The sequence below is a fragment of the Aspergillus costaricaensis genome, assembly GCF_003184835.1.
Source record: "Aspergillus costaricaensis CBS 115574 unplaced genomic scaffold BO79scaffold_4, whole genome shotgun sequence".
Taxonomy (NCBI): Eukaryota; Fungi; Ascomycota; class Eurotiomycetes; order Eurotiales; family Aspergillaceae; genus Aspergillus; species Aspergillus costaricensis.
Window position 1 is genome coordinate 483,509 of NW_020291804.1, and position 24,628 is coordinate 508,136.

The 24,628-nt window shown below is 52.0% G+C and overlaps 9 protein-coding genes across 9 annotated transcripts; 6 read left to right on the forward strand and 3 right to left on the reverse strand.

Moving 5' to 3' along the window:
* On the forward strand, nucleotides 1-1,464 carry BO79DRAFT_224985 (uncharacterized protein; the record flags this gene model as incomplete). The annotated part of the gene is made up of 11 exons (XM_025683708.1): nucleotides 1-40; nucleotides 119-122; nucleotides 218-299; nucleotides 329-330; nucleotides 375-434; nucleotides 529-590; nucleotides 732-801; nucleotides 935-986; nucleotides 1,086-1,159; nucleotides 1,242-1,405; nucleotides 1,442-1,464. 11 exons carry the CDS (start codon nucleotides 1-3, stop codon nucleotides 1,462-1,464), a joined length of 633 nt encoding a protein of 210 aa, XP_025543518.1.
* A 954-nt stretch (nucleotides 1,465-2,418) lies between these two features.
* BO79DRAFT_55171 (18S rRNA pseudouridine methyltransferase) lies at nucleotides 2,419-4,103 on the reverse strand. Its single transcript, XM_025689411.1, has 3 exons — nucleotides 3,906-4,103; nucleotides 3,158-3,417; nucleotides 2,419-3,088 (listed from the first exon to the last, which is right to left on the reverse strand). Exons 1-3 carry the CDS (start codon nucleotides 3,946-3,948, stop codon nucleotides 2,612-2,614), a joined length of 780 nt encoding a protein of 259 aa, XP_025543519.1. The 5' UTR covers nucleotides 3,949-4,103; the 3' UTR covers nucleotides 2,419-2,611.
* Nucleotides 4,104-7,580: 3,477 nt separating this feature from the next.
* On the forward strand, nucleotides 7,581-8,928 carry BO79DRAFT_138863 (ESCO family N-acetyltransferase; the record flags this gene model as incomplete). Its single annotated transcript, XM_025678176.1, has 2 exons — nucleotides 7,581-7,612; nucleotides 7,713-8,928. 2 exons carry the CDS (start codon nucleotides 7,581-7,583, stop codon nucleotides 8,926-8,928), a joined length of 1,248 nt encoding a protein of 415 aa, XP_025543520.1.
* An 814-nt stretch (nucleotides 8,929-9,742) lies between these two features.
* Nucleotides 9,743-11,759, forward strand: BO79DRAFT_207124 (uncharacterized protein). Its single transcript, XM_025682113.1, has 2 exons — nucleotides 9,743-9,863; nucleotides 9,972-11,759. Exons 1-2 carry the CDS (start codon nucleotides 9,824-9,826, stop codon nucleotides 11,495-11,497), a joined length of 1,566 nt encoding a protein of 521 aa, XP_025543521.1. The 5' UTR covers nucleotides 9,743-9,823; the 3' UTR covers nucleotides 11,498-11,759.
* A 514-nt stretch (nucleotides 11,760-12,273) lies between these two features.
* Nucleotides 12,274-14,378, reverse strand: BO79DRAFT_284926 (uncharacterized protein; the record flags this gene model as incomplete). The annotated part of the gene is made up of 2 exons (XM_025688300.1): nucleotides 12,274-14,082; nucleotides 14,154-14,378. 2 exons carry the CDS (start codon nucleotides 14,376-14,378, stop codon nucleotides 12,388-12,390), a joined length of 1,920 nt encoding a protein of 639 aa, XP_025543522.1. The 3' UTR covers nucleotides 12,274-12,387.
* Nucleotides 14,379-14,478: 100 nt separating this feature from the next.
* Nucleotides 14,479-16,386, reverse strand: BO79DRAFT_188153 (putative sucrose transporter; the record flags this gene model as incomplete). The annotated part of the gene is made up of 4 exons (XM_025680579.1): nucleotides 16,182-16,386; nucleotides 16,087-16,126; nucleotides 15,697-16,018; nucleotides 14,479-15,638 (listed from the first exon to the last, which is right to left on the reverse strand). Exons 1-4 carry the CDS (start codon nucleotides 16,325-16,327, stop codon nucleotides 14,479-14,481), a joined length of 1,668 nt encoding a protein of 555 aa, XP_025543523.1. The 5' UTR covers nucleotides 16,328-16,386.
* Nucleotides 16,387-17,200: 814 nt separating this feature from the next.
* On the forward strand, nucleotides 17,201-18,565 carry BO79DRAFT_166405 (glycosyltransferase family 8 protein). The gene is made up of 3 exons (XM_025679317.1): nucleotides 17,201-17,384; nucleotides 17,446-17,881; nucleotides 17,970-18,565. Exons 1-3 carry the CDS (start codon nucleotides 17,339-17,341, stop codon nucleotides 18,448-18,450), a joined length of 963 nt encoding a protein of 320 aa, XP_025543524.1. The 5' UTR covers nucleotides 17,201-17,338; the 3' UTR covers nucleotides 18,451-18,565.
* Nucleotides 18,566-19,132: 567 nt separating this feature from the next.
* BO79DRAFT_235277 (uncharacterized protein) lies at nucleotides 19,133-20,899 on the forward strand. The gene is made up of 2 exons (XM_025684463.1): nucleotides 19,133-19,637; nucleotides 19,758-20,899. The coding sequence occupies exons 1-2, from the start codon at nucleotides 19,567-19,569 to the stop codon at nucleotides 20,530-20,532; spliced, it is 846 nt and encodes a 281-aa protein (XP_025543525.1). The 5' UTR covers nucleotides 19,133-19,566; the 3' UTR covers nucleotides 20,533-20,899.
* A 1,026-nt stretch (nucleotides 20,900-21,925) lies between these two features.
* BO79DRAFT_55225 (translation initiation factor 2A) lies at nucleotides 21,926-24,604 on the forward strand. Its single transcript, XM_025689412.1, has 5 exons — nucleotides 21,926-22,111; nucleotides 22,237-22,306; nucleotides 22,378-22,449; nucleotides 22,515-22,932; nucleotides 23,005-24,604. Exons 1-5 carry the CDS (start codon nucleotides 22,087-22,089, stop codon nucleotides 24,436-24,438), a joined length of 2,019 nt encoding a protein of 672 aa, XP_025543526.1. The 5' UTR covers nucleotides 21,926-22,086; the 3' UTR covers nucleotides 24,439-24,604.
* Nucleotides 24,605-24,628: the final 24 nt, after the last annotated feature.

The window sequence follows — 24,628 nt, forward strand, 5'->3', positions numbered from 1 at the left end:
ATGCCCCCGAAATGCCCAACTTGGGATCCAATCACGAGCGGTCAGAAGCTTACAGGGGGGAGCAAATTATCATGGAAACTCGACCAGTTGTTCCAACCGTGGAGCACGACTAGACTAGGCCGGTTATCGCAGGCAGGCTTGCATAGACTCGCACGGCATCCGAACGATGCCCAGTATAATCCACGAGGCATCAACATCGTCTAGGCTCAGTCTGCAGGAAGTTGCCAAAAGGGATAGGCTCGGAGGGTGCTATCGCAAGGCCGCCACCCACTCTGACACATACTCAGACGACCCATGATGTTATTTTTTCGGTGAAGCTAATATCGAGGGGTACGAAAACTCTCAAGATGGCCGCCAGGTCATCGTGGGGAAAGACTGGCGGACGGTGCTGTAGGTGGCCCTGTCGCGGCGGACGGGGCGCCTATCAGAAAACGGTGGGGACTACGCAGGAGCCAAGGGTAGACAGCAGCATCTTGTCCAAAAGGGAACTTGAGTGAGGCGAGAGGGTCCAGGACAAGGTGGATGAAGGGGATTGGCAGTGGTGGAGACGGCAGCTACCAAACGAAAAACAGACGCTGAAACCGCGACAGGTGCGTAGACCGGCGTCAAAGAAGGGATTGGGGGGAAATTCCCTTGACTTTCTTGAAGACCTAACCTAAATCATTGATTGTAACGACGGGCTCACTCGGCTAGGGCCCAGGATTGGGACATCAGACAAACGCCTTGGGGAGGTCGCCAATCACGAGGGAACAACGAATCGCATACGGGCATGTCAGCAAGCAGCCGTGTTGAGGAAAAATAGTAGGGAGAGAAGGAGGGGAGCCACTGAGGGGCAAATCTGCTTGACCGATGGGGGGATTTTGTTCCTGCTTCGGGCACATTTGCTGCTGTTAGTCGCCGGCCGGTGCGATCTGACCGCCAGATGTTCCTCCAGTCCGGCGATGCTGCGGCGTGGATCATACCCTCCCGGCACGACGAAAAGAAAGGTGTATTCCGTATAGGAGCATCTAGAATCCAGATTCTTTCCGGAAAATGACGAAGAAAAGGAGGTGAATATCACCATCATTCTGTCATCATGGAGTTAGTTGGTGGTATACGGTGATATCCGTTTCTCGCCGGAAGTGGATGGGATGGCTCATCAGCCAACAGCATCATCGGTGTTTGTAGCATCGTCAAATGACTAGATGGATGATTGAGATGGTCCATTGGTTTCATGTACGGAGTTATCCATTCGAACCCAGTGGGCGATCCACTTGCTGCGATGGCTGCATGCCACGTCGAACAGGAGACTCCGTCCCCAGCCACCGGGACCACCCGATTGACCTGCCCATCAATACTGTTGCTAGTGCTACTTTGGGAGCGAACAAAGACTCCCCTGACAAATTCCAAGAGCTCAAAGGTGTGAGTCAGCGATAGTCAGGATTCCCGTCTCTCATCCGAGGAAGACGAGGGAAAGAGGGATGAGAAGTATGGAGTATAGACAGACACAGAGAGAAAAGGGAAAGTGAAAAAGTCGGGGAGAGACACTGGCTACGGCGGGGCCGGCCTCAGGCACAAACCCACTCTTCCCCTCCTCATCATGTGCAGCCCCTCTCCCCCCTTCTGTTCGCTGGGTTTCCCACTTGTTCTGCTTCTTTCCTGCTTCTACGGTCACTCTCGTGCCTCCAGATGATTCCGACCATCCTCATGGTCCGACCGGTTCAAGTCATCCGGCCAATTGGCTCATTGGCACCATCACACAGCGAACGTCACCGGCGCAAGGGCCCACCAGCTTCCATCTGAATTTCCGGGTCTCCAGGGAGCCCCTCTCCCTGTGGCTACGGGCATCTACGGCTGGGTCTACTACTGACAGGTATTCTACTCGATACTAGTGATCCGATCAGAGGACCATTTAGGATCATCAAAGTCTGTAAGGGAAGACAAAGGGGGGGAGGAAGTAGGATCGAGTATCTGGGCAGGGGCTGAACGGCGGGTGTCAGACCTCCGTGTCCATGGTTGTGCCTCGATGGTAAATGTATCTGGTGTATTCGTGCTGCTATATAGATAAAATCTCGCATGCGAGACTGCAACAAGTGTACAACACCCCAGATGGGGTGTTGCAGATTACAGTGATTAGATCACACCCACCTAGATATTTGGAAGAAAAAAAAACCCAGATCCTCGTCGAGGCATTCGAACCTGCAGAACTCAAAACAGAGGGATCTATCAGAAGAAACTGGGGGCCGGTGGGTCGTGCCGTGACACCTACCCACCGGCGCAGGCCCGCCGAAGCAAAGAGGGCCTGCCAGTTCATCACGGGGTCCAAATAAATGAGGCGATCTTAGTTTCCAGATATCGCATCCAGCAGTCTAGCGGCGACCGCGACGCGAGGCGCAAGAAAACAGACACGAAAACCCATCAAGACGTGCAGAGAACAGCAAGCGATGCAAATACACCCAAGGCAGAGAGAATACGCGAACAACGCGCGGAAGACAGGTTTGTCCCCGAGCTAGGACCCGCTGACCGTTTCTCGATCGTACCATTTCAGATGTATGGGCGCAAGGAAATTCGTCACCTCGTCAAGCTTTGGCCATTCCTGAGAAGCGGGATAGGAGCGTCCGAGGTCCTGCGCTCAGACAATGTCCCACACCTCCTCGGCGGCATGGCAGAACTTGCTGCATGCGACACTGGCACTCAAGCTGTAGTTACTGATGGAAATCGTGTCGTCCTTGAAGGAGTCGGCAAAGTCATCGTGTCCCTTGGCCATGGCACCCACGAAGATACAGACGCTCTCCTTGGGGCCCAGCGATTCGATGTAGTCGCGAGTGCGCACCACGGGGGCTTCGAAACTGAGGGTCACCTTGCGGCAGTTGGGGGGAAGGTGGTCGGTGATGGGGTTCTTGATGACCTTCAGGAGCTTCTCCTGGGAGTTGGTGGAACGGATGGAGAGGCGGTGCAGCAGCTGCACCATCAAACCAGCGAATCGCTTGAAGGTACGAGGGATGCGCACGCTAGGGTTCACTTCGATCAAGACACCCTTGGCAGTGTGGATGAAGATCTGCAGCTTACCCGCCTTGTTCACGGGGGAGTCGAGCAGGGTGAGCAGGCACTGATGAGCATTGATCATTAGCAACTAGCCACCAAACCATTGCTGGCTATCCCAGACAGAGCAACTAACCTGATGTGTGATATCCGGGCGAGCCTCACTGATATCCCGGTTCATCTTACGCATGACACCAATGTGCTCATCGCTGTTGAGCAGGGAGTACTTCTCATCACGACCGGAACCATTGCGTCCGCTGGAAGCCCGGTAGGTTTCCAAGCTGGCATGGGAGAGAACGACAATCAGACGCTGGGTCTCCTTGTCATGAGCAGGGATGGGAGTGTGCTGTTCCGCAACGAGCTGGGGCAATTCGGGAGGCGGGCAGGATTGCGTCCCTGCAGGTTCAGTCGAGTCAGCAACCATTTTTGATGGTGATAGCAAAAAAAAGACAAATCCACGCGGTCGGTTGAAGATTGTGAAGCTGAGATGAAGCTGGACACTGGGTGATGCGACAGACAGGGCGTATCACAGAGACAGAATAGGAAAAAGAAACGGTGATTGTGGAAGTGACAAACAACGTAGAAAGAATAGCGATGCAGGGAATTAACCCATCAGATGATGAACGATGAGTTTGCGAAGACAAAGAAAGACAGCCGTGAAGAAAAAGTAAGAGAGAAAAATAAAAAAGGAATGTTGATCTCCCGCGTTGGCGATAAGAAAAATCAGGCGGGGGAATAGCACGAGGTTGTCACCGGCTGTACATGAGATGACAGCAAGGCTGAGAAGTTTGGGGGAGAAAAGCAGGGAAACGCAGGGAAAAGCAGCGAGCGATTGAAGAGCGAACCGCGGGATTAAATTGCAATTGGGGGGGGAGGGAACGTACTGGCACGCTTTCTCTTCCCGGCAACCTGGATAGGATCCGACATGATGCGAATTGATTGATGGGTGATGGTGCAAGATTATAGAGGAATCCCGAAGCAGAGCTTTTCTCAATCCTTGGAATTATACCTGCAACTATATTCCTCACTTGGAATGTTGCTGGTTTGAGATTAATGGGGAATTGAGACCGCAACGGAGGTTTGGGGAAGTGGAAAAAAAAGTAAAGCGAGGAAAAGTACGAGAGGAAAAAAAAGATGGGAAGACGAAGGCGGCGATGAAGAAGGAGACTAGGCTCAACGGGAGTTTATAATAAAACGATGGTGTGAGCAGCAAAGCAATAGCTTTTCAATTTTCCTTTTTTTCTTTTTGATTTTCTTTTCTGCCCCCTTCCTTCTTATTCTCTCTGACAGTGTCTCTCACGTTATCGCAATGCAGATTCCCCTCACTTGAAGGGCAGAAGAATGGGCGAAAAATCAAGTCCAGAAAAAAGTCCCCGAGAGCGACAGAAGACAAGCAGTAGCAGTCAATAGCAGTAGCAGCCGCCGGGGTAATCCATTGGTGGCAGTTTGGGGGCTGGCCGCCCGGCGGAGTTTCGGGATGGAAAAACAATGCAGAAATCTCGTCTTGGTTCCAAACTCTCTTTCCTAGTGTCATTTCCCGGTTCCATACATTTCGGTCCAGCCATCCAGCAACCCAAGAACAGCTAGCTACCTATGATACTGATAGATATAGCATATGCCTGTAAACAACTCTATGTAGGTATTGACTTACTGGGATAGTAGTAGTGGAATGTGGGAAATCAGTCCCAGTGGACGAACAAGTTGCAGGATGTGCCCGCCGGGTCATCCATGCATTTGATGGATACCTTCCTTCTCATGGGCTAAAGTCTCAACTAGAACATGGCTTGGTCCAATGACCTGAGATTATCGTGTAATCTCCGATCAGCAATGCATTGGACCGGTGCATTCCTCTTCCTGCCATCATTGGTCTGCTTTGCTTTTCTTCACGCCAGATTCGCATCCGTCAGCCTCGTTAGCTTCCTTCACTCGGGGTTTGAGTGTGTGATTAGATGAAGGGTGAGTTAGTGAGTTAGTGACTCGGGAATAGTAAGTAGTCACCTGCTAACCACCATGGCCTCTCTCTCTCTCTCTCTGTCTGTCTCGTACTCGGATTAAATAGACGGATCACTGGCTCGGTTCCTGATCTCAAAACCCGTTAACGAGTTAGTTACTCCTTCAGGAAGTGTCACTAGCTAACTAACTAATTAACTAGTTGATTGTCTTACTCCGTGTCTTACTCAGACGTAAGACTCATTTACTAACTAACAATACGGCTCGCAACGCCCTTCCTCCTTTCCCCGTCACCTCCTGAACTCTTCATCAAGCATCTATCGGATTAACCCCCCCCCCACCATGGCAGTATCTCCGGATTCCTCGCCCATGCCCACCTTTGCAGAAGATACCCTCGTACACAGTACCCTGATGTGTAACCGGGAGGGTTACACAGAGGCGTGACTGCCGGGCCACTGTGTGCTCCAAGTAGCCTCTAGAAAAGACATCATTGTTCTACCGATGACAGCTTGTCGCGTCGGCATCTGGCCAGTTTGTAACAGTACAGTCGTTTGATGGGAAGCCGGTTGTCGTGCCCCGCCTCGGATCTGTCCATCTACATCCGATTTGACTTCATCTACTTGGTTTGGGGGTGCGCAGCAGCTGCAGTTGTACTATCTATCTATCTATCTATCTATCTAGTCATTGAGAGGGATGAAGGGATGTAACTCTGTGTACAGGTTCAAACGAGGTGGAAGCAATCAGAGGCGTCGGATCTACCATCCACTGGCAAAACCCCCTCACAGGACGGGAGGCGAAAGGTGACAAGTCTTGCCTTGGATGAGGGACAGGGAGGAGATAGAGAAAAAGCAAATAAGCTACCTAGATGGATGATCCGCGTTCTCATGATCGGTCCTCACGATCGGCATCTTCGATCCGGCTGTCAGTGATTTGCTTTGACTTGGAGTGACTTACTTTGGGGTTGTTGGCTACGTATTTGGCCAGTCTAGGCTGCGATGACATATAGACACATCATGTAAGGACCTACAAAGACAACCCACCCCCCATGTGGTGTGACAGCTGGCCTGGAGCAGCCCCAAGAATGGATTACATAGCCATTTTCAGACAAGGAAAGAGACAAAAAGGCAGAAACAGAGGAGAGGGGGAGGGATAGAGAGAGGCCACCGATGTGTTAAGTTAAGTAGATCAAGATCAGCCGGGAGCCCTGTGTAGCCATCACATCCAATCCTGGAACAAAGCTGAGGACCCGAGCTGCAAGTCAAATGCCGGCAAGGCAGTGCCAGAACATGGCTGTGGCCCAGTAAGGCAGCATCAGTGTTGGTTCGTTTGTTCAGCAAGGGCGAGGTTGGGGGAGCGATAAGACCAGACAGAAAAAGAAAAAGAGTCAGAGAAAGACTGAGAATAGCGCTTGTTTCCAGTCGATCTGGTGGAATTTGCCTCACACCATTAGTAGGGTTGTTAACGATGGATGGATTGTTGTGTGTACGGAGTACGGAGACACTCATCAAATACTACTGGTATACTATGTGGAGTGACAGAAGAGACGAACAGGGAGATGCACGAATGGGAAAATAGGATGAATCAAATTTAGTTTTATTTAATCGTGTCTATCATCACCAGGGGGAGGGAAGATGAAGTGACGAGGCTGGCCACCTCAGCTGCCACCGACTTGTTCATACATACGGGTAAGTGTCCACTACTCAGGAGTGGTGTTGCACCACAGAGTCTGGTTGGTTGGGGGCTCATGATATAAGGAGGCGAAGTACGGGACGGCAGAATGAATGAGTCGATGGCACAGCATCGAAACTGGGAACCTTTACTCATAAAGTAAGCTCATTCTCTCGTTCGTCCAGTAACAGCTGGGCCGTTTGTGATTTGAATCTTTCATCTGCTTCAAATTTCTTTGGCTGCCAGTGAGTAATGGGTGTTCCACACGTATCACCTTGTTCAAGTACTTTTCACTAGTATTCGGAGGTGGTTGGTGGTTCTGAATGAATGAACATTCATTCATGACTCTGTTGTTGCATCCTGCGGACACGACGCCACCGTGGGTTATTTTCATCATTGTTAGTTATATAGCTGGGATGTGGGGGGGAGCAGCATCATCATCATCATCATCATCAGCTTAGAGCTTGCTGATACACGGGAATATCAAATTATTAAAGGGAAAAAAAAAAAAAAAAAAGGGAATAAATATCAGCTGCTGCCTCTGCTGATTCACACTCTCATCCGTGTCATCCTCATCATCATCATCATCATCATCCTCTTCAGTCAATTCATCAGCTGGTGAGTAACTAACTAACTAACTATATAAAGGGTAAAAAACGAAAAGGCAGCAATATGACTGAATGTGGTTTAGACCAGTGATTCTCACGCGTTTCCCGTCGATCGGCGACCGCCAAATCCGCCCTTCCCAATCCATAATAATTTCCTGGCATTCCGTCAGGCAGCTCATTCCACTGCATCATCGATCGGCTCTCCCTGCTTCTCTCGATTTCTTCTTCCTCCTACTTTCCTCCCTCCTACCTCCTTCTCTTCCATCTAGAATTACGACCTCTGCCATAAATGTTTTACCTCGCTTGAATGCCTCTGGTACATCAGAAAGGGAGATGCCGTGGACTGTGACAAACTCATTCAAGCGGTACGTTGTTGAAATCATGCCCCTGCTCCTTAATTCCCTTATCCCTTGGTTGCCGCCACTCCCAACTAACACGCTCCCCTCTTGATTCCCCCCCACGCAGAGGTCTCATGATGAAAACTTACGGACGGCCACTTTGGCGCGTCTACGACGATGACCAACGGCCTGCCGCCAAAAAACGACGCGTTCAATCCGGCAATGATTCCGACGAAGCCGAAAATAGCATCCAATATGCCATCCGCGAGTCTTCCGCCGCCATCATGTCCAGTCCGTCGCGTCGCAATTCTATTCTTCTCTCCGAAGGCACGCAGGAAGATGATCTCTCGACACCCCCATCTTCTCCCCCACCGCGATTAAGCCCCCCTCCCGCCAACACGCGGAAACCCACGTTTGCCTTCCTGAAGCGTAAACAGTCCGCCACCAAGGATGCCAGCAATGGCACCCCTGTTACGAATGGCACCACCACCAACGGCACCACGAATGGCACCCCACTCACCGAGGTCAACTCTAACAGCGTGCGCGCCTCGGTGGACCCGCCCAAGAAGAAAGCGCCGCAGCCGCAGCAGCCGCCGGTCTTGAAGCAGATGCAGATCGACCTGGGCCACGAAGTACGGAGGACGTGTGCAACTTGTGGCATGGAGTACGTGCCGTCGAACACGGAGGATGCGGCATTGCATAAGAAGTTTCACGATATGAACTCCACAGGGGTAGATCTGGGGAAGGCCTTCATGCGGGCCAACGCATCACGCTGGGTCTACGAAGCTACACGGTTTGACGAGGGATATGTGGTCATCGTGGATCGCAAGGCATCGCCGACCGCGAAGAACCAAGCGAAGAAGGTGCTGGAGGTCATTTGCAAGGAGCTGTCGTCCCCGACGATCGAGGATGAGGTTCTGTGGAGTCAAACGGAAGCGCCCAAGCATCTGCAACAGAACGGAGTACCGGAGAAAGTGGACCGGTACAAGGTGTTTTTGCACATGAAGGACAGTCGATGTGTAGGGGCATGCTTGACGGAGCGGATTTGGGAGTCACGGCCGGTCAAGAAGTCGGCCGTTTCGGGCAATGGACCGGACTCGTCGGTCACGGTGGGAGAGGAAAGGCACCCGGCCATCGTGGGCATTTCGCGCATATGGACATCGGGCTCTTCACGCCGGAAAGGCATTGCCATGGATCTGTTAGACTGCGTGGTGAGCAACTTCATCTACGGGATGGAAATCCCCAAGGAGCAGGTGGCGTTCAGCCAACCGACCGAGAGCGGCAAGGGGCTGGCGCAGTCATTCTTCGGCAACGAAGAGTGGCATGTTTACGAGGAAAGCTAAGACGACGACGATAGACTACGGAAAGAAACAAGAGATTGCATTTGATTTCTTTTTGCATGGTTAGGACTGAAAGGGGGAGGGGGAAGACCGACGGGCGGACATTGTTTTCGTGATACACGGGCGAGTTGATACCCAGGCTTTCTCGGGCATTGACCTTCGAGGGAGGGCTTACTCTTGTGACGACCATTTGTGATTGCACGCGTTCATTCGATATTTTTCCTTTTCCTTTTTTTTTTATCTTTCTCATTTCTTTTAACTGACTGTATAACTGGAAGAGGTGTTTATTGGGAGGGTCCGTCGGGTTCCGCGTGGCTTGGTATATTCTTCGACTACCGATCTACCATTCTTCACTGTACCATATATATCCTTATTTCTTCTTTTCTTTTTTTTCTTCATTTCTTACCCCCGATATTATTATCTCTTTTATCATTTATCCGTGTTCTCTTTTGTTTCCAATATGTGAGTGTGAGAGTGACCGTGAATATGAGGAGTGAAGAGAGGGCAAATACGACCCAGGCAGAATGCAGCATGTGAGAACTACTATTTACCGACATATACTATACTATGTATGCACATCTAGTAGTTCATAGTAGTTTATGAACCCTGTATTGGAAGCCGCGGAACCTTGAAAATAAGAGCCAAAGGGAACTAAACTAGGACTAAGCAGTAGTAACTAAGTAACTAACTAAATACTAAAAGTAAGGTTGTGGCCGAGAGGCGCTCTCTCTTCTCTCTCTTTCTCCAGTTGTTGACTTACTTCCGCTACTTGCCCTCTCCATCTCTCTCTCTCTCTCTCTCCCTCCCTCCCTCTTCCCTTCCTTCCCCCTTCTCTTCCATCAATCCCTCCCCTCCTTTTTCCTTGCTCTCATGGTCAGTGCTGCCCTTCTCCTCCGCGATGTCTGGATTAAATCCTTTCCGCCCTAAGAAGCCCGAGAGTGAGTCCGTCCGGCGGTTCCGGTTCCTGCGCACCGTTCGTCGCGTGCTGGTCGGACGAGATGGACGGAGCTGTCCCTGACCCATGATGCTGACCTCCTCCATCCCAGATACCACCTTCGCTGCTCCTACTCCTGCTCCGGCGCCTTCTCTACCTCAGTCTCTGCCACAGCCCTCCTTCACCTCGTATCCCTCGAAACCCGCTCCCTCCGTGACCTTCCCTTCCACCTCGTTCCGCTCTCTTCCTCGAACCCCTCCCGCATCCTTGACCCCGGATCCCGACGATACGGCCTCCTCCGATGACCAGTCTACTTCGGACCCCTTCCACCAGCAGTCGTATGCGACCGATGATGATGGAGGGGCGGAGGAAGAGGAGGACATTGATGAATTAGATTCCAAACGCACCTACCAGGTCGCTCACCTACCTTCCCGGGACGATGATCGCTCCCTGCCATCGATCAGGACCGTTCCAGACCCAGCCTTATCCTCCAGGAGATCCGCGCCGCCCGCAGCCATTGCACTCCCAGCGCAGAGGAGCACCCATGATCGTCCAGTAGACCCGGAACAGGCTGGCACGCCTCGCGAGAATGCGCCCGTAGCTGGTTCGAATGTGTCGACGCGTTCATCCACGTCTTACGGAGGCACCCGGACGCCCGACAGCAGCTCCACGGATGTATCTCGACCGTCCGACCTGCGTACCGGTCCAGCTGCTCGAGCTGGGTCGGGAATGACCCCATCATTAGATCCTAGTTCACGTCCTCTTGCCAGCCGTCCAGGTAACAGGGACCGGATACCTCCGCCTCCGCCCAAGAGTCATCATGGGAAACGGATCGCCCCTAGCCCTGGTATCACACCCTCGCTTGCCCAAACTACCCCTGGCAAGACAACCAACCGCTTCTCTTTCCATGGCTCCCCATCTGAGCCATCTTACTCCCCCAGACCCTCCCAATCAGGGTCCGACTATTTCTCCGCAAAGCCCAAAGACGAGCCGCGGTCGACTGAGCAGTCAGCGGAGTCCCTACGGCGGAGTCAATCGCAGCATAAACGACCGCCAACTCCACCGCTGAGCCGACGACACAGCCAGATGAGACGGTCGAAGACCACAATGTCCAAAGTCAATCCATTACGGTTATCCATCCACGTGGCACAGGACTCAAGCGCGGCATCATCGTCATCATCTCCGCCGCCCAGTCCAGGCGGCTGGTCTCTGAACCCATCACGAACTCGGGAGTCTCGCGCGGGCAGTAATCCGTCCGAGGAGCCCATGCACACTGCGACCTCAACCCTGCACCCGGAACCCTCTGCAGCCGCACCAGTGTCGCCCACAGAAATATCACATCCGACGCCGACAGGATCGTCGACGAAGCGGACCTCGCTTTACAACCCTCTTCCCCCACCTCCACCGCCGCGACGCTCTCGCGGATCCAGCAATCACAGCATTGACAGTACTGGTCAGAGTCTCCGATCGGGCAGACCAGTCGACGAGACAACAGCGGCACCAGCAGCGCCAGCAACACAGGACGAATTCGTCCCCCATCCATCGAACGCCCATGATATCCTGGCCGATTTGACCCGGTTACAGAAAGAAGTAGACGATCTGCGCGGGCATTACGAGAGCCGAAAGGCCAGCCAATAGGCCCAGCCCAGTATGGGGCTTGGCTTTGTTCTTATCCTTATTCCACTTCTCTTCTGCAGCAAGAGCAAATGAGCCCCAAGTTAGGCATAGGCATCGTAGGGAGTGAGAGTGACTGAAAGAGTGTACATGGGCATGTGAACGTGAACGAGTGATGAAGCATAGCGTCTGGTTTTTTTTGGTATCCCTTCCTTTCTTGGGTATAGTATATGTTTCTGTTGGGTCAGTGAGGTATGCAAACTATGCATGTGTTGTACTATTCCTAAATCAATCTCGAGAGACTTTGGTCAACTCCTTTTGAACCGGAGTGAGTTCGTGTGATGGCCATAACCACCAGACAAGAAGTTTGACTGCAGACCCGCACAGAGGGTCCATAGTTAGCACGTATTATTACTATGCTAGTAGCAGTGTTCTCGCATACTAATTCAGTTGTTTTGAGAAGGTATGCATTTATTGGATATGGTTGGTTAACCAATATGTCAATTACTTAGTTGATGGAGTCCAACGACCCAGGATAAATACTAGTAGATGGTACACATTTCTAGTCTCCATGTATATGATTCTACTATAGTCACACGACTAGGTCACTACTTACACTTTATATGTAACAGTACTACTTCTACTGGGTACTAGTATGTATAACACCTTTGGTTCCCCCCTTCTATATATAGAGTGAGAGAGAAGTTGAGCATGCTATCCCTTCACAGGAGGATAACCCTGGCTATAATTGACTAGTAGTAATGAATCAGAGACGAAACGGTCTATTATACCACTCTATGTTCTATTTCACATCATAGAATAACTAACAGCAACCACCACCACAATATTTCAAGAACCGCAAATTCCTTTAGGACTTTAGAAAAGGAAAAGTAGTAGTAGTCATGAATAAGATATCACCCCAAATACAACTCCAACGGCAAATCATGATACATCTGATAATCCAACTCCACACTCCATTCCAAAACAAAGAACTTGACTAGCGCCACAACAGCCATGGAACTTAACTCTCCCCTCTCTCCACCTACTTCTTCCACTTGCTGGTGAGGAACCCTCCAGAACATGGTCTCATCGAAGGATACTATACTATCTGATCCATCACCACTTTTTATCCGCCCCTCATACCACACTGCCGCTATATCCGTGACGATGCGCACCGCGTCCCCGGAATTGCCGCTCCCGGCTAACACGGCACCCGCGGCTAGATCGGCCATGCTGCCGTTGTGGACGAACTGGGGGTCCCAGCGGCGGGCGATGAGATGGTCTGCGTGTGTGGAGACAGTGGTGCGGAGGGTATGGGCGAGTTGGGCGCGGTAGTGGTTCATGCGAGGTTTGGCGAAGGCGAGGAGGATGTCGCGGAGGCCGCGGTGGATGGACCATGAGAGGGAGGACCATGGGAGGTAGTCGAGGCAGGTGTTGAGGATGGTGGCTTCGTGGGGTGGGATGTGTAGGGTTACGGAGTGGGTGGTAGTGGTGGTAGTGGATTGGTGGCGGGGGTTGGATTCGGTGCTGGGGAGGGTGAGAGTGGTGGAACTGGATTCTAGCTCTGGTATGTCGTAGTCATTAGTGTCCTCGGTGACGGGCTTCATCAATAGAAGATCGACTTCATTGACGTTGCCTCCAATCATGTTGTAGAGGTGTCTGCTGCCGTGGGCGCCGCCAAAGCCTCGCACGATGTGTTCAAGAACCCACCTGCCCGATGCTTTGCGGCCGGGGAAGGCGCATTTGAATGGTGGAGAGGACGCGGGGCTTTCGATGACACCGGCTAGCATGCGCAGACAGCGGTCGACACGGACTTCAAAGGTCGGGGGATAGACGTCTTTGTTCAGAGTGTGCGAATCGTGGGCCGCGAAGTGGACGTGTGCGGTGTCACCAATGGGCCATTCGACGTACCATTGTCCGCAGTAGGAGGCGTATGCGGCTCGATGGCCAGATGCGCCGCTGTGTCGAAACACTGGTCGAGCATTGGTTACGGTGAATAGAGCCATGAGGGTTGCGCGAGAAATGACCGTGCAAGCGGTTAGCTTGTGCTTGGTGAGAGGGCCTCGAGGGAGGCTATCCCAGGTTGGCAGCTGGACTGGCGGTTCTCCCGAGAGGGTCACGACGTGCTCGGTCTTGACGGGGCTTTTGGTAGAGACTAACGAGCCGGTCTGGGAGGGCTGTTCCAGGGTGGTAGAAGGTGGATGAATGACGTTGAGCAGGATAGACCATGCAGCCTTACCTGTTGGCTGCGCGAGTGGCCGCCGACTGACATGAACGGTCTTTCTGCCACAGAGCCCGCATGGCAAATTGGCGTTGATTACAGGCCCGACAAGAGGGGGCTTCACGACTCTATACCATGGTACATGTGGCTGCCAGAACCGCCAGCGGCCCAGGTGTTGTACATCTCGCAGGGTGTGGAAGGGGTCAGTCTGATCGATGATCGTCCCGAATTGAGTGACAATGGAGCCAAGCCCTACCACCGTAACGGCGAGAGAGAGCCAGGTAGCCACTGTTGACGAGACATCCATTCGGAGGCTGAACCCAGCGAGCAGCCGAGCGACGATACTCTTGACTGACATCGAAGGCGAGCTCATGATCTCTGGAGGGGCCTGGGATAAGTAAGTTGAGGGGATGATGAAGGGTTGCTGCGCTAATGCATCTGAGCGCCTCGGCCGCCAACCATCGACCGCCGTCGTCGCAGGATCCGAGTGGACTCCGGCTGAGAACACCATCGATGTTCATCTCCGCAAATAGAATGCATGTTGATTGCGCCTGGATCCCCTTCACGAGGCTTTCCAGCGCCTTGCATGATCGCAATAACAGAACGAGGCGCTTCAACTCCTCCAGCTTTGAGTGCCGCTACGATGCTGCCAAAAACCAACGGTTGGCTGGCACATGAAGGCATTGAGGGGCCTTTGATAATGAAAGATGTCGAATACCAAGATCTATTTGTAATTTCTAGTCCCAAGTGAGATACCGAGATTGTGCGATGGCCATCATGTGTTCTACTTTCTCCTAGACTGCTCGTGGAGCCCCATTGTCAGGCAAGCTGCAAGAATGGCAGCACATCCTCCAAGCCTCATAACCCAGCTTGTGCTGGTATCCCAAGGCTGTCCCCGTGGCTTCTGCAGTGCCTTGAAGATGAGGCTGCCTATCGCACTGGAAATGATCTGGGGGAAGGAAATAGCGACATTATGTAGACCAAGGACGACACCAGCTTGGTTTACTGATTTTTCTTCCGTCCTTCTTGATTCGTCAGATTCCTGAACATATGGCAGAATACTTGCTCCTTCTACTTCGCCGGATCTCTCTCGATGATGTGCCGGTCGTCCGGGGTCCTCTTGAGCGATCTCAGACGCGATAAGGGCATAGGGTGCCCACGCTGTGACAGCCCAGGCAATACCGATTATTCCAGTCATCACCGACGCCTGCCCCGGGGAGGAAACAAAGAACGTGCTGAACATGCAGATGGCAAATAGGCAATGAGAGAGGAGCCATGCACGGCGTAGTGATAAACCAGGGATCCGCAATTTCAGTCGAAAGCTGCTTGAACTGTTGTTCGCTTCAGCTGCCATTTGCCTCTCTGAAGGAACCACCAGCATTGGCAGGATGATACTCGCTGCAAAGGACACTAGTGCATTTACAAGCATCGCTAAAGTACCGATGCGTGTAGCATCCTCCCATACCTTGTTGATCTCATCATCCGATAGATCTTGATGCCTTTCGAAGATAGGGTTCACATACAACTGCCCTATGTAAGTGGTGGCGTAGAACAAGAACGAAAACCACCCAAACCATGCTGCAGCCTGAATAATGTAGACCTGGCGAATGCGCAACGGAAGACGATGAACTGCGTCTCTAATGGACTGAAGCAATGAAACAAACCCTAGACTGGCAGGTGAAGACGGCTCCATACGCGGATCCTTTTCCTTGATATAAGCGCAACCGATGGATAGAGTAATTGCCAGTGAGATGCTAGCGATTATGCTGATCCCTTTAAATTGTGTATTTCCGAGGAATGGAATGATCTTCGGCAGATTCAAACCGCCAATGATGAAGCCGAAGATGTTCCCTGCGCTGACATGACGGCTTGCCCAGGCATTTGCCGCTTCCTGCTGATGAGCCGGGGCATTATCGACAATGAAAGCCCGGGTGGCTGCTTGAACTGTGACAGGATGTCAGAATTATGTTACAGGAGAGCCAAGATAGAGTGGATATCATACCAGTGTTGATGGCAAAGTCTTGGCAGTACATTAAGAGCGTTGCAGCCACAATGACTGCAGTTTTGGTTTCACCTGCCTGGGCATCAAGGCCAAACAAGCCAAATAGGCCACCCACTACTTCTCGCACCCACGCCAGAGCTAGCAGGCAGATAGCTAAGAGTACGCCACCGAATACCATGAACGGCTTTCTCTTGCCCCAGGAGATGCGGCAATTGTCACTTCGGATGCCAATGTAAGGCTGCACAAGAGTGCCTGTAAGGGGCCCTGCAATCCAGACAAAGGCAAGCAGCGCTTTGCTCATTCCTAGAGATAAAAGATACGGCTATAGGATAAGTGATGTCTAAATTAGCTACTGATACTTTGCTTAATTTCTCGAGGTTTACAACTTACTGATCCACTGGAATGCTGGATCGAATAGACAATCTGGAGACTAAGAAACGGGTCAATGAGGACAATAGAGCAAACACTTGCCATTAAGTACTCACCCTCCCATGGCTAGGGTCAATATGAAGAGATATGCGCTGCTCTTGGATGCCTCGTCAGGGGTGGATGCACCTGGCGGTATATGCGAGTCCGGCGGCACCCATCCATCGCGGATGAGAGGCTCCGCCTCGTTGCTGCGCTCCGTCATGAGAGCAGGAGATCGGGCATTTATCAGTCTCTTTGCTAGCAGTAGAAGAGCTGTTCAACTCCAAAGCAGGTGGAAACTAATAGGAATGATGGCTGAGAGGGTGGAATTGATAAAAGGAGGTTGTTTACTTTCTCCGGGCTCGGGGCGGAGTAAAGTAAAAGTAAAGAAGAGCCATTAATATCCCCAGGCATCAAGAGGATTCCATGGACGGGACTGACCGCCTGATCCCGAACAGGCAAAGATCTGTTGCAGATACCATAACTGGTAGTATTTACATGCAGCAAATAGTCTGGTTTCCATGATTAATATTAGATCGAATAGTGAGTTGTTAGGAAATGTGTCTCCTGTTGTATGGAGTATAACTACCAAATGCATGTTAGTAAGCAAGATTATGCTGTAACTGCTCTTGTTCGGAGAGTACTGTACTGTAATTAGTCGTATATCAAGCAGGCTAATTTGGATGTGTTTGATAAGAACCGTAAGTAGTAACAGTGTAGAGTTATCGTATCGTATCCATGTAAGACCCTAGTACTTTTGACTTTCTCATTTCTCGTTTATCGTTGGTGAAGAACACCTTCAGCCGCGGGCCCACTCTTTCGATAGCAGGGAGATATATATATATATAGATAATATCTATCTAGTATCTACTATGCATAGTAGTAATGTTAATATCTAAAGCTTCGAGATTTTTCCATGTCCGATCCCTGACTAATGGTGTCATCGAGATAAGGATGGTGAATATCACTAAGACGAAGCCGGTTAGGCTTCCGTGATGATTGAGAGGTTCCCGATGACCCGAAGTCATCAACCGCGTCCTCAATCCCCACGTCCCTCGCTCCTTCCCCTCTTTTGACTTCTTGCTGTTCAGTGCCTGACAAAGTCGTCTCCGGAACTGCAAGCGCGAGTATCAATTCGCTATTAAGTAACCCCAGGCAGCTGTCCAGCGTGAATCCTGGTGTGCAAAACTCTCATTCGGCGACTCGGTTCTAAAGCATCTATATTCTTCCGGCCATGGCCCACAATACCAGTGCCCCCCGCATAACTGATGCGACAAAAGGTACTGTCCACAACCATGGCACTAGAACTCTTCGAGAGCACTCATAGCTAACACATCTCAGTATGGACAACTCTAATTACAAACACTGCCTATCTGCCGGGGCTACTGACCCTGGAGTACTCCCTCCGTAAAGTGGGCTCGAAATATCCGCTGATTGCTCTCTACACGGACTCCTTCCCAGCGGAAGGTCATGCTGCTCTTGATGCCCGTGGAATCTTGAAGCAGCGTGTCCCTTATCTGCTGCCCTCAGTTCCCAAGGACTACGTCAATGATGTGCGGTTTTATGACTGCTGGAGCAAACTCACGCCCTTCTCTCTTGTGGAGTATGAGCGCGTTGTGCAGCTGGACAGTGATATGATGATTCTCCGCAACATGGATGAGTTGATGGAGCTCGAGCTAGACCCTCCAGCCCTGGCTGGGACAGGGAATCGTGTCTTTGCCGCCAGTCATGCTTGTGTCTGTAACCCGCTGCAGAAGCCGCACTACCCTCCTGACTGGTATGGACTATCCATCTTCCATTCCCGAGTCCTACGAGGACACAACTTATCCGACAAGTAAACAAAAGACTAATGCACCATTGTCCAGGATTCCATCCAATTGCGCATACACATCCCAGCATGCCACCCCGGATGTCGCGCAGACAGAGGGCGCATCACCCACGGCCGGGCTGGGTATCCCCAACGGCGGTCTCCAGGTGGTCAATCCGTCCCACGAAGTCTATGATAAGATTCTGGCGCAGCTGTCCTCATCTGCGACCACCAACTATGAATTTGCCGATCAATCCCTGCTATCAGATGTGTTCTTTGGGCGATGGGTGGCGCTGCCATACATTTACAATGCGCTCAAAACCATGCGGTGGGAGGGGATTCATGATGCGATCTGGCGAGACGAGAGCGTCAAGAATATGCACTACTTGCTCAACCCCAAACCGTGGGATGAGAGCGAGGCTGTCCGGTCGGGTCGCGAACCTCGCTCAAGCCGGGAAGCGCCACACAGCTGGTGGTGGGACATTACGGAGGAGAGAGTGAAGGAGGAAAAGGCCAGAGGGGTGGATGACAACTTCTAACTCTTTTTTTTTCACATCTTATTTTTCAACTCATGTTTATGTTCCCCTTCTCGGACAAGTGAATGCCGCAGCGCTATCACAGTATATTAGACCTGTCACCATACGAAACCAATGCCACAATAATAGAGTCATTCTTCGAGGGTCCAGATGGAACGGGAATGCAAGTATGGCGTACATTCATTCCAGGTTGGGGTGAGAGGGGTGTAGTGGGAGGCTGCATTCGGAACCCGACCATTCAGGCTCCCAGGTGTCGAGCCCCGCGCCCGATGTTGATTGGTTGGTGAAGTGCCAGCGGCGGGGGTGACGTCAGGGGCTGCTGGGGGAGAGACTAAACCCTTTTGGGGACCATGGCATAGAGAGGGAGCCGAGTTCAAGCATTCAATCATCATAGTAGTAGTACTACGGAGTACTGGACTAGTCACAATCACCTCCAGGGGAAAATGCCCCCTCCGAAACCGCGGGGAACTGACGATGGCTTTCCGAAACATCCACTAGAAGACGCCTGGAATGGACCTGCATTGAGGCTGGGAGATAGTATTCTAAGAAAAGAAAACCAAAAAAAAAAAAAGAAAGAAGGCGAATCTGCTTCAGATTGAAGGTTTGAATGAATGGTGCTGGCCCACCGACAGCCTCACTTTCATCACTGACCCGTTCATTCATTCATTCATTTACTTCCCTCCTACTAACTACTACTACTGCTACTACTTCTACTACTACTTACCCTCCTGTTACTATTTAGTCCACAGTACTACTACTACCACCACCAAGCTGGCTTTGGACCCTCCGCACCCAAACTTTAATAAACCCCATTGCGATCTCCCAACTCTTACCACGGATCCCCCCCGTCTCTTATTGTTACGCGACTTGGTTCATCATAAGTAGACCAGCCAATTCACTGCCCCGCAGATCCATCCGTCTCTTCTCTCAAACCATCTTGTTATTTGCTTCCCCTAGTCTTTCGCATCCAGATCGACTCCCTTACCGCTGCACCTCCTTGAAGGACCACACCCTCATTAAATCGCGCCATCTACCTCTGTCGTTTATTGCATTTCACATTGGGCAGACGTCCCTACACTTTGTGAATATTCAACTTCAACCGAGCTTTATCAGTCCAAGATGACTACTCCGACTCTGATCAATCTCCCTCCCCCGCCATCGGACCCAGTGACTCCATCGGACATGGGGCCGTAAGTTCCCCAGCTTGTTCAAGCTTTCATTCTGATTTTGTCATGCAGCGTTTCGCCTTTATCTTCATTTCTTTAGTACCATTATCAGATCAAGCTGACAAAAAGTTTGCGACGCACTAGAGGGACCCCGAATTCCGGTACGACTTCGTTGTCGGCCTTGTCTACAACCGCCATCAAAGATGGCCATCAGGGTCAGCCTCTTCCCCACGGTCGTCACGCCCACCACTCCCATTCCGCATCTGCTACATCCACTACCACGCTGGAAGCAGAACGCGCCGACCGTATCTCGCGTCTAGCAGGCCTGGAACGAGTGGCTACGGCTCGAGCGGGTGGCACTCCACAGCCCTCGGGCATGATGGCAGGGACTCAATACCCCGGCTACTTTGACAGTGGATCTGGGGTCAAAGAAAGAAGTACGGTAGGCAGTGCCAGTGCGACAGGCAGCGTGGGCGCCCGCACGACCTGGGCCAGTGGCAGTGATGCGTTCGATGCAGACCGAATGAGCGAGTACCCGGAGGACGGGACGTCCAGTGTAGGCAACTACAGCGATGAAGGCGACGCTAGCCTGGTGGCATTCGGCGAAGGTGCCAGTACCATTAGTGGACCAACTTCACATCCGCTGCTGAACCGAACATCATCGGGACATCGACCTACCTCATTGGGCAGCCCTGGAGTGAGCCGTGCGAGCGCATTCGCATCCCACCATCAGCAACACTCTGGGGAGGGCGCGATGCTGCTGTCGACCCAGTCGCCGACCGGATCCGTGACACCAGAACCTACACAAGATGCGCGGATGGTCGATGGGATGACGTTCGACTCGGATGTGATTGACACCACGGTGAGGACCCCGCGATTGGCCACTCCCGCTCAAGGTGGCGAGCAGCCGACTTTTTGAGTTACTAGTTTGCTTTCTTTTGTGGGTGAAAAAGGGAGACAGACAAACAGACAGACCGATGGCCATAAGGTCGGGTTGTCAAAAGGATAGGATTACGGGCGTTGCTGCCAAGTATTTTCAAGCTTCAATCAAGTTCAAGGGTTTTTGGTATTGTAATTGTACGGAAAAAGAATGGGACATGTTTTTGATGGAAGGGGGGAGAAAGGAGGATAAGATCATTATCGGCGAGGGAGGCTTTTGTGGGCTCTGGTCATTTATTTTACATGGTTCTCTAGGACGAGAGAGAGAGAGAGAGAGAGAGAGAGAGGGAGGGAGAAGTCGGGAGATCAATGAATATTTACTTGTAGAATAGTTAGCTAGCAGCGAGTCATTTGTTTTTATTTATTGATTTATTTATTTTTTTTTCTTCCAGGTTACTTTGTGAAGCAATTGAAAATGCCCACCAGCCAGTCTTGACGAAACTACGATAATGTTAAGTTAATTGGAATTAGATTAATCTAAGCATTACGGGTCCAACGAGGAGGATCTCCATCCCGACCGGAGCAGGACCAGATTGACTCCAACAGGCGAATCGGGGCGAATCTTCTTTTCCTTCACAATTGCCAAAAGTCTAGACTCCCGGGATCTCTGTTACTTGTTGTCCCTCTGGTAGTGCTTCCCATGTATGGCAGGAAGCATGGTAGTCATCTTGTTAATCTAGAAAGTAAAACACCCCGTCACTGCAAGTAGTAACAATTAAAGAAAAAGTACTAAGTACAGTAGTTGGGGGAAAAGAATAAATGGAGGCGAAAAACGAGCAACAATCCAACTGGAACTTGGTGAACTGGGGCCGAGATCGCCCAATGGGGAGGGGGGATTCCATCGCGGGTCCCCTTCAGCCTTTCACTCTCTCAGTCTGGCTTCTCTCTCTCTCTCGGCGCCTCTTCTTCCTCTTCCTCTTCTCTCTCTCTCTTCCTCTCTTCCTCTCTTCCTCCTGTCACCTTCCCCACCTCCTTCCAACTTCCTTTTCCCCCTCCTCCTCCCTCCAACCCCGACTGTCTTCCTGTCCCTGTCATTGCTGGCATTGACTTGTCAAGCATCGAGAATTCCCCCTTTGGAACCGGAGACTCGTACTGAGGTATTCGTTCAATCCCGCCAAGCTTCGCTGCCATCCACTTTTGAGTCTTTGTGTGTGTTTGTGTGTTTCGCGGCACTCCAGACCACAACTTCTCGCCACGCTTTCAACCTCCCAACGGCCAATATCTTACACCTCGTCCACTCTCGATTTATCCTTTCGTCGTCGTTATCTCTACCCCCCCGGTAGTAAAATTTCCGTTCAGTCTTCCCGCTGGAACTCTTCCGAAGACTATCCGTGCAATTTTTCTGCTGCCCTGTTACACACTACCTAAGTGGCGGGGAACGTTTCTCTTCTTCTACCACTGAGATCCTGGGTTTTGTGATATTCCCTGGTCTGTCGCATTAGCATCGTCTGCGCGCGCGCCTCTAGCTGCTCCCGTGGCTTTTGTGAATACGTGTTTCGTCCCACCAGAGTGAAACGTTGAGAGACATTTCGAAATGGCAGCTCCCACTCAGCTTGCTTGTGAGTCTACCTACAATTTTATTCTTCGTCCCATTCTATAATAGAGGACTTGAGAAAAAGAAAACATCGCTTTACTTTCTCGGGGAATTCTTCTGCTGTTCAAGGGCAACTCTAACTAGCTGCAGACCGTACGGTCAAGGGCGTTGGCATCTTGGATGCCGCCCCAGTTTATGAACCTTTGTCGGGGTTCGAAAGGTATGTAACGTCTAATTCGTTCGACTTTTTACTCCGAATAGCCTGCTAATCTTCTGATTTTCTGTTTGCAGACCCGAAGGAAACCTTCGCTGTAGCGCTTACTCTCCCTGCGGCCGGTATTTCGCATGGGCATCCCCAGAGAAGTACGTTAACCGACTCTCACTCAAACCGATAAAGGAGGAAAGGAAACTTACAAGTTGCTTACTAGGGTCACCATCGTCGATCCCTCGGTCGGACATGTGGTCTCGACCATCGCTGCTGATAACGTTTTCGAGCTGGGATTCTCGCCCCTCGGAACCTACCTGATCACCTGGCAACGCTCTTCTAAGGATGCCAACGGCGATGCCGTCAAGAACCTGAAGGTCTGGCAGGTCGTGCAGTCGTCCGAGAACGGCGATGTGGACACGCCTGTGGGCAAGTTCGTCCAGAAGTCGCAGACGGGCTGGAACCTTCAATACACCTCCGACGAGCGTTACTGTGCCCGGGTCGTTACCAACGAAGTCCAGTTCTACCAGAGCGAGAACCTGTCTCAGGTCTGGAACAAGTTGCGTGTGGAGGGGGTTGCGGACTTTGCGGTCGCTCCTGGCAAGAACCACTCTGTGGCCGTCTTCATTCCTGAGCGTAAGGTACGTATGGTGCACTTGTTTATAACCCCGATGAGAGTATCATTACTCCAGAGCTAATACATTGCTGCTTAGGGACAACCCGCTGCTGTCAAGGTCTTTTTGGTGCCTCAGTTCGGAGCCCCCGTCTCGCAGAAGACCTTCTTCAAGGGCGACAAGGTCCAGCTGAAGTGGAACGAGCAGGGTACCACCCTGATCGTGCTTGCGCAGACGGACGTGGATCGGTCGGGCAAGAGTTACTACGGCGAGACTACCCTCTACCTGCTCAGTGCTGGTGGTGGCTTCGACTCTCGTGTGGACTTGGATAAGGAGGGACCTATTCACGATGTGACCTGGTCTCCCAACTCCAAGGAGTTCGGTGTGGTATACGGCTACATGCCCGCGAAGACCACCATCTTCAACTTCCGTGGTGTGCCCAAGCACACCTTCGCTCTGGCCCCTCGGAATACCATCCTCTTCTCGCCCCACGGACGATTCGTGCTGGTGGCTGGTTTCGGTAACTTGGCCGGTCAGATGGACATCTACGACATGGACAAGAACTTCCACAAGATCGCCACCGTCGAAGCCTCCAACGCCAGTGTCTGCAACTGGTCTCCCGATGGTCAGTATATCCTGACGGCCACCACCAGCCCTCGCCTCAGAGTCGACAATGGCATCCGTATCTGGCATGTCAGCGGTGCTTTGATGTACAACGAGGACATGAACGAGCTCTACGATGTGTGCTGGCGCCCCCAGTCGCTGATCCAGCACCCCCTCGGTGATCCGTTCAGCCCGCTTCCGACCCCCCACCCCTCCGCCGTGGCGTACCTGAGCACCAAGAAGGCTCCGGTCAAGCCCGCCGGTGCGTACCGGCCTCCCGGTGCCCGCGGCCAGCTCACCCCTCTCGCCTTCAAGCGCGAGGATCAGGGCGGCGCGGTCTTTGTCCGGGATGGTGCCAGTGGCGGTGCTACCGTTCACACCACGAACGGATTTGGCCGGACGCGCAGACGTGAGGTGCCGGGTGCCGAGCCGGCCGAGGAATTCCTTCCTCCGGGAGCCGCTCCTGGAGGTGGAGTCGCTCTGCCTCCTGGTGCCGACCAGCCGGAGAAGCTGTCCAAGTCCGCTGCGCGCAACAAGAAGAAGCGTGAAGCCAAGAAGCAGAAGGATGGTGAGGACGAGCCGAGCCCGGACCGCCGCGGCGAGAAGGGTGACAACCGTTCCAAGGGTCAGAATGAGCGCAAGAACGGCGGCCAGGCCAATGGAGCTCAGGCACCCAAGGCCAATGCCAATGCCAACAACGCTGCTGCTGCCGCTGCCGCTGCCGCCGCCGCCGCCGCAGCAGCCGACGCCAGCGGTGCTCACTCCGCGCAGGACAAGAAGATCCGCGGTCTTTTGAAGAAGATCCGCGCGATCGACGAGCTGAAAATGCGCCTTGCCGGTGGAGAGAAGCTCGAGGATACGCAGATGAAGAAGATCCAGACTGAGGAGTCGGTGCGCAAGGAGCTCGAAGGGCTGGGCTACAATGGATAGAGCAGAGGCACCCATATCCTATTGGGTCATGGATCTGGATTACTACTAAACAGCATTTCAATCAACACCCATTTGGAAATATGCGCACCGGTTTCTGCGCTGTTGGCGTTGCTCCCTTACACTATATCATGATATTTACTTTTTATTTCTCTTCTTGGCTGGCTGCCTGTATGAATTGTACATATTGTCC